Consider the following 8,444-nt stretch of genomic DNA (forward strand, 5'->3'; position numbering starts at 1 on the left):
TGTGTAAGACTATCTTACATCTTACACACACATACATATATATGTATATATATATATATATATATATTATATATACATTCTTGCTATGGAAGTATGATACAGAATCTTTGAAATTTACTAAGGCTTTCCTGTGAACTAGATATGTGCTTTCTTTCTTTCTTTCTTTCTTTTTTTTTTTTTTGAAGATTTTATTTATTTATTTGACAGAGAGAGACACAGTGAGAGAGGGAACACAAGCAGGGGGAGTGGGAAGGGGAGAAGCAGGCTTCCGGCTGAGCAGGGAGCCCGATTGGGGCTCAATCCCAGGACCCTGGGATCATGACCTGAGCCAAAGGCAGACGCTTAATGACTGAGCCACCCAGGAGCCCCTAGATATGTGCTTTCTATAAATGTCCCATTTGTACTTGAAAGAGAGATCTGTTCTCTATTTGTTAGAGATAGATATTTGAACTTCTCCAATTTGTTTATATATTCTTTTGCCTTAAATTTTTCATCTGCTTTAAGGTCTCCTACTGTGGGTGTGGATTTGGCCATTTCTCCTTGAAATCCTACCTTTTTGTGTCGTATATATTTTGAGGCTGTGTTCATCTTTTATAGTTATGAAGGTGGAAGAAGAGAAGGCTGGGGTAGGGAAGCTGGACCCTGCTAACTACAGGAGGAGATGTCAGGATCAGGAAGGTAAGGTCATCCTGAGAACTTGATGCAAATCCTAGGAGGGTCTGCCAGTTTCTTAAATATCCTTATAACACCCCTCCAGCGGAGGGATCTAGGAGAGCTGGTCCCTTTCCCTGACCTACCCACAGTGTCTTCTCTGGATCCAATGGGACCAGGCTTCACTGTGTCTTAAAGAGACCACATAGTGGGCAGAAGACAGGAAACTGGCACTTTGTTTCTATGAATTAGGGCATAGCATCCCCAACACAAAATTAAACTTACCTAATTTTACAAGATCTACAAATTATACAAGATGCCACTATTATATAGATTCTAAAAATGGCAGCTCAGTTAAAACTAGTGCAAGAGGATATTGAGTGGGGGTATCTGTTGATCCAAAATTGCTGACTCAGAGGCCCTAAGTTCCTACACTCTACAGAGAAGCAACCACAGAACTTATGAAGAGGCAACCAGACAGGCTACTGCCCTGCCACTGCCCCTGTCCCACTTGGAGGGAAACACTAATCTCACTGCCCAGCTGGATGTTTGCTGAGCTTCAGAATGTGTAGAGCCATTCTGGGGCTGTGAGTGGAGAAGAATGCAGTTGAGGAGTTCCTAGGAGAACTTGGCATTGTCCTGAGCCAAACTGCAAGATATTCACAGTGAATGAAGAGGTGTCGCAGAGTGAAGGAGGAAGCTTGGGAGAGGGCTAGCCATTCTCTATAGTTCAACAGCTACACAGCCACACTCTGATGATTATGATGGGAGCCAGGATGAAAAGGGACAAGTTAGATTCAGTGCAAATATTTTCATGATAGCTATCTCCCCTAATTTCTTTAATAAGCATAGTCTTCATGTGTATAGCCCTTATAATTTTCTAATCATGTTCCCATATACCATCCCATTCTATCTTCTCAAAAACCTTGCCCAGACAGTAGAGAAGGGATTTTATTCCCACATTACAGGTGAGGACACTGGGTCCTTGAGAGGCAGATGTCCATGGCCATAGAGCAAGTGAAGAACAAGCCAGGGAACATCCAGGGCAGGTGACTCTTGGCAGAGGCCTTTCTGATATATCAGCTGCTTCTCATTTCTGTTCCTGGCCTCAACAGTGGAGAATAGGAACTCATCTGCTAATCCCTTAGATGAAACTACTTACCTCTTATTGGTATCCATGGCTTACTTGAATGACAGCTTGCTTAAGAAATGGTAGAATCGAGCAAGGGAAGTCACACCATCCTGGAGGGAGCAGAGGGAAGGAAGGAGGAGCACCAGTCATTCTGATATTGGTCCACTAGAAAGCAAGGCTGTACTTCATAAAAATCTCCACCTCACATTCCTCGTTACAACCTAGAAAGACTGGAGGTTCAGAAGAGTGAGCTGGGCTCTAAAGAGATTTGGACACTGACATCCAGATAAACTCACTTTCCCATGGCTAGGAATGACTCATAGTCTTTTCACTAGAGTAGACACTCAACATATCTCTAAAGGGCTTAGTTAGATATATTCTCCAAGGTTCAGCTTGATGTGGTTTCTGTGTGATACCTGCAGTCAATGAATGCCCAGACATCAGCATCTGCATTTCAGGAGTTTGAGCCGAGAGGCAGACCTCCCCTCCAAGGAAAATAAAATCAAGTTAATGTAGATCTTGACATAAGAACACAGAGTCTAATTTCCCATTCTGCAGCAGCTTTCAACTCTCAGTTGCCATCCTTGGGCTTCAAAAATACAGTAGTCCCCCCCTTATCTGTGATTTCACTCTCTTCAGTTTTAGTTACCCATATTCAACCATGGTCTGGAAGCAGGTAGATTCTCTTTCTGACACATCATCATCAGGTCAGTAGTAGCCCAACACTATGTCACAGTGCCTATGTCATTTATCTTACTTCATCTCATCATAAAGGCATTTTATTATCTCACATCATCACAAGAAGAAAGGTGAGTGCAGTACAATAGGATATCTTGAGAGAAAGAGAGACCTCATTCACATAACTTCTATTATCATATATTGTTACAGTTATTCTATTTTATTATTATCATTGTTAATCTCTTACTATGCCTAATTTATAAATTAAACTTGATCATAGGTATGTATGTGTAGGAAAAAGAAAGGTATATATAGGGTTCAGTGCTATGTGCAGTTTCAGGCCTCCACTAGGGAACTTGGAGCATATCCCCTGTGGAAAGGGGGAACTACTGTAGCTACAATAATATTTTTTGGCCAGCCTGCTCTTTGGAAAATTGTCACCATGGAATTTCAGGCTCAAACTTATCCTAAACTAGTAGCTCTCAAACATTCTTGCTGCAGTTCACATAAGCAGAGAAAAAGATCTTCCCACTCATTTTACCCCACCCATTCTCATTTCTCTTCAGAAGGAAGAAAAAAAGAAAAGAGAACAAAGTGTAAAGGTCCAGGAGGAAAGTAGCTTTAGTATTCAGGAAGGGGAGCGATGAGTAGGTGAAGCACAGGGAATTTTTAGGCTGGTGAAACTATTCTGTATGATACTGTAATGGTAGATGCATGTCATTATGCATTTGTCAAAACCCATAAAACTATACAACACTAAGAGTGAAACTTAATGTAAACAATACACTATAGTTAATCATAACACATCAATATTGGTTTATTAATTGTAACAAATGTACCACACTAATGCAAGTTATTAATCATAGGGTAATCTATTCATAGCAATAAATGTCTACATTAAGAAAAAAGAAAGAGCCCAAGTAAACAACCTAATTTTACACCTCAAGGAACTAGAAAAAGAAGAACAAACTAAGCCCAAAGTTAATAGAGGAAGGAAATAACAAAGATCTGAGAAAAAACAAGTAAAATAGAGACTAAAAAGGCAATAGAAAAGATCAATGAAACTAAGAACTGGTTTCTCCCTGTCAAATAAAGAAATAAAATCTTTAAAAATAAATAAATAAAAAATAAAAAGACAAACAAAATAGACAAATCTTTAGCTAGACTTATCAAGGGGAAAAAAAGAGAAGACTCAAATAAATAAAATGAGAAATGAAAGAAAAGACATACAACTGAAAGCACACAAATACAAAAGATCAAAAGAGACTACCGTGAACAATTATATGAGAACAATTTGGACAACTTAGAAGAAATGGATGAATTCCTAAAGATACAACTTACCAAAAATAAATAGTGAAGAAACAGAAAACCTGAACAGACCAATTACTAGTAAGGAGATTGAATCAATAATGAAAAACCTCCCAACAAACAAAAGTTCAGGAACAGATGGCTTACCTGGTGAATTCTACCAAACATTTAAGTAAGAATTCATACTAATCATTCTCAAACTCTTACAAAAAATAGAAGAGAAGGGAACACTTTCAAATTCATTTTATGACACTAGCATTACCGGATATCAAAAACAGACTAGGATACTACAAGAAAAAAAATTACATGCCAATATCTCTGATGACCAAAGGTGCAAAAATCCTCAACAAAATATTGGGAAACCAAATTCAACAATACATTAAAATGGTCTTGCTCCATGATCAAGTAGAATTTATTTCAGGAGTGCAAGGATAGTTCAAAACCTGCAAATCAATCAATGTGGTATACCCCCATTAACAAAATGAAGGATAAAGATCATATGATCATCTCAATAGGTGCAGAAAATGTATCTGACAAATTCAACATCTATTCATTATCAAAAATCTCAACAAACTGAGTATAGAGGGAATGTACCTCAACGTAACAAAGGCCATATATGACAAGCTCACAGCTAACATCATACTCAACAATGAAAAGCTGAAAGTTTTTCCTCTAAGATCCGGAACAAGGTCAGGATGCCCACTCTGACCACTTTTATCCAACATTGTACTGGAAGTCCTAGCCAGAGCAATTAGTTAAGAAAAAGAAATAAAAGGCATTCAAATTAGAAAGGAAGAAGTAAAACTGTTTCTATTTGACGTGATAAATATATATGGAAAACCCTAAAGACTCCACCAAAACACTGTTAGAACTAATAAACAAATTCAGTAAAGTTGCAGGATACAAAATCAATATACAAAAATTAATACAAAAAGGTATATTTCTATATACTAATAATGAAATAACAGAAGGAGAAATTAAGAAAACAATTCTATTTACAATTACCACAAAAAGTATAATATACATAGGAATAAATAAACTTAACAAGGGAGGTGAAAGACTTGTACACTGAAAACTGTGAGACATTGATGAAAGAAATTGAAGAAGACACAAACAAATGGAAAGATATTCCATGCTCATGGATTGGATGAATTAATATTTTTTAAAGTGTCCAGGCTGCCCAAAGCAATCTACAGATTCAATGCAATCCCTATCAAAATTTCAATGGCGTTTTTCACAGAAATAGAACAAATAATTCTAAACCTTATATGGAACCATGAAGGACCATGAATAGGCAAAGTGATCCTGGAAAAGAACAAAGCTGGAGGCATCATGCTTCCTGATTCAAAAGATATTACAAAGCTATACTAATCAAGACAGTATAGTATTGGCATAAAAACAAACACATAGATCAATGGAAAACAAGAGAGAGCCCAGAAATATACCCACAATTTTAAGTTCAATTAATTTATGACGAAGGAACCAAGAATATACAATGGGGAAAAGATGATCTCTCTGATGAGAAAACTGGACAGCCACATTCATAAGAATAAAATTGGACTACTATCTTACACCACACACACACACACACAATTCAAAATGGGTAAAAGTCTGATGTACGACCTGAAACAACAACATTCCAAGAAGAAAACACAGAGGGTTAGCTCCTTGGCAGTCTCGGCAATGACAGAGAAGACAAATACTGTATGATCTCATTTATATGTGGAATCTAAAGAATCAAACTCATAGAAACAGAACAGATTAGTAGTTGCCAGAGGCAGGGGCTTGAGGGTGAGCAAAAGGGGTGAAAGTAGTCAAAGTTACAAACTTCCAGTTATAAGATAAATAAGTTCTGGGGATGGAATGTACAGCATGGTAAGTATAGGTAGCAATCTTATTGTATATTTGAAAGTTGCCAAGAGAGTAGATCCTAAAAGTTCTCATTGCAAGAAGAAAAGTGCAGCTATGTGGGGTGATGGATGTTAACTAGGCTTCTTGTGGCAATCATTTTGCAATATATACATCTATCAAATTAGTATGTTGTACACCTTACACTAGTACAATGTTATTTGTCAATTATACCTCAATAAAAAATACTAGGAGAAACTGTGGAGTGGGGGTCTGGTAGGGGTAGGATGGAAGTCCAAGTTCCTATGTACTATCTGCTCAATTATTCTGTAAACATAAAATTAAATCTATTGATTATTTAAAAAACTGTTGTCCAATTCAAGCCAACACTGATGAAACACTGATGGCAGAACGTCCATCCTGAGAGCTGAGAGAATTGCAGCTACTTTTTGTGTGCAAAGATCCAGTGGGGGCTTTACAGAGCAGCCAGGCTTCTTAGTGGAATTTGAAATTAAGGTTCTTGGTGATTCCAGTTCTTGAAAATTCTAGTATACAAAACCAGTTTTGAGAAATCCTTAGTAACTCACTTTTCTGGTAAGTAGTTTATGTAGTCTTTGGTTGTGAGTAAAAGTGGCCCTCGATGAAAATACATAGGGCTTTCCCAAAGAGGGGGCGTTGGCGTTTTGGACTAAATCTGTGACTCACAGAGGGACTCTCTCCCAGGCCATGTGTCATAAGCCTTATGCGGTTACTGCCATTCTGGACAAGCAAGAACAGAGTGATGGGAATTCTGTTCACTCTAATTGAGTTCTAACTACAGCACCAAGGGTATCGTTTCCAGCAACTGTTGAGTTGTTCAGAAATGGAATTCCATCAAACCCAAGACTCGGGGCAGTGGCCCTGGCCAGGAATCCCATCTCTCCCATTCTGCTTTGGTGGCCCTAGCTCTTTGTAACTGGAGCATATTAAGGAGAAATGCCCATTTTCAGTAATCCTTGCCTCCCCCGCTCTTTTGTGCTCTGCCCACAGACTGCCGTTCCATCCACATTGGGCTTTCAGTCCCCAGTTACCCTCAAAGGAAGAGAGACCAGCAGGGACGTCTTCCAGGCCTGCAAAAGGTCTGCTGGGGCCTGCAGGCAGACAAACCACAGCAGGAGCTGACTGGCACGGGCAGCAGGGGAAGCAGCAGGGACAGCAATGTGGATCATGTCAGCAGGACCCGTGAGTTCTTGAGGGGTGCATTTGGCGGGAGCCACCTGCTGGGGAGCCCAGATGGGGCGACAGGGCAGGGAGATTCTCTGGAGACTGGGGTCAGGGCTCTCAGCGCACTGTGCTCTGCCACCCCCACAGACCAACCTCCCTGCCCAGGGTCACCTTTAGTCAGGCTGAGCCCCGTCTCTCTCTGGGGACTTTGAGTCTTCTGCTCTGATCCATTCCAGGCTGATTTCATCGTTTAATTATTTTCCTCACTTCCAAATTCTTAGGGGCCACACAGCCATTGCCCTAACCACAAATATGACACTTTGGCAGGAGGCATTGTGCTCAGTAAACTGAATTCCACATCACATTACCTCCGCCCTCTTTCCTCACCTGAGCTTGAAGGAATGGTACAGAATTGTCTAGGCACCTGCGTGGTAGCTTGCAGACCCCTGGGAAGCTCTCTCCCAAGTCAGCAAATCCCCTGAGGCCTGCTGCTGCTGCTGTAGAAATCAGTTCTGGGCTGATTAAAAATCAGTCTTGTGTTCCTTCCTGTGGAAAGAAAAGTATCAGTCTTAAGTGAAAAGACTGGAATCCTTGGAGCCCAGCTATGACATTTTATTCTTTTGAGACTTTTCTGTTTCTAGGGACATGATTTCACCCCAGCATATTCTAAATCTGCCCAAAAAATGGTATTTCATTGGTCTCTATTACATATTTCCACTGTCTTGAGCAAGGCAAAATTAGTTATTTTCCCATCTAAACCTTCAAAGGAATGTCAGAGGCAGTAACAGTGTCTCAGCATCCCTGTAGGAAGAGATCTGACATACATGCTCCCAAAGGCCAACTGAGTCACCCCCAACCTTGCAGCTGCCCTGAACAACTGCTCTCCTTGGCACCAAGTCTCCCAAGTCCTGTGGCTTTTCTAGAGTAAACGTGTCTATGTGGGAGATGGGTTAATGGGAGTCCTTTGGAGCTGTCTAGCGTAAGAGATGAGCACTGATGAAGCCATGCATGCATACCTGGGCCAGCTCAGGGGTGGGAACATCAGAGACCCAGAGAAGAGCAAGCCTGCGGGGAAGACCTCCTGCTCCCCATGTTGGATCTGGATGCCTCACCCTCCCTTTCTGGGGCACTCTCCTATAACCCCACCACCTCCCCCACATTTAGGGATGAGGTCCCCTTTTAAAATTGAGTTTGCTGGATTCCTCCTGAGGCAGAGAAGAAACAAGTAACATGGTAGGTATGTGGTAGGCACTTAATAGATATTAGTTCAACTAATACACATTAACCCAATTTAAGAGCAAGGACCCCAAATCTTTTTCCTCTACAAGTGGGTATTGGTTTAGTTTGGATGTCCTCATTGGTACCAAGGGCTTATGAGATCCTTCTGGTGGGAGGGATGTGAAAAATTATTAAGGTCTTCTTCTACTTGCCCGGTATGAACTCTGGGGTCATCAGAAGATCAAAACCAAGGGGCGCCTGGGTGGCTCAGTCATTAAGCGTCTGCCTTCGGCTCAGGTCATGATCTCAGGGTCCTGGGATCGAGTCCCGCATCGGGCTCCCTGCTCGGCGGGAAGCCTGCTTCTCCCTCTGCCACTCCCCCTGCTTGTGTTCCCTCTCTTGCTCT

At 40.9% G+C, this 8,444-nt stretch overlaps 1 protein-coding gene across 1 annotated transcript in view; it reads left to right on the forward strand.

Annotated features, from left to right (window-relative positions):
* The first annotated feature begins 599 nt into the window (after positions 1 to 599).
* The window catches only part of SLC4A5 (solute carrier family 4 member 5), an 82,774-nt gene continuing 74,929 nt past the window's right edge, over positions 600 to 8,444 (forward strand). Inside the window, exons 1-2 of the mRNA XM_032410657.1 lie at positions 600 to 678; positions 6,647 to 6,838. Of these exons, the coding sequence (XP_032266548.1) occupies positions 600 to 678; positions 6,647 to 6,838 (271 nt within the window). The remainder of the gene's footprint in view (positions 679 to 6,646; positions 6,839 to 8,444) is intronic.

Source organism: Phoca vitulina, unplaced genomic scaffold (assembly GCF_004348235.1).
Source record: "Phoca vitulina isolate PV1807 unplaced genomic scaffold, GSC_HSeal_1.0 scaffold12, whole genome shotgun sequence".
Lineage (NCBI taxonomy): Eukaryota > Metazoa > Chordata > Mammalia > Carnivora > Phocidae > Phoca > Phoca vitulina.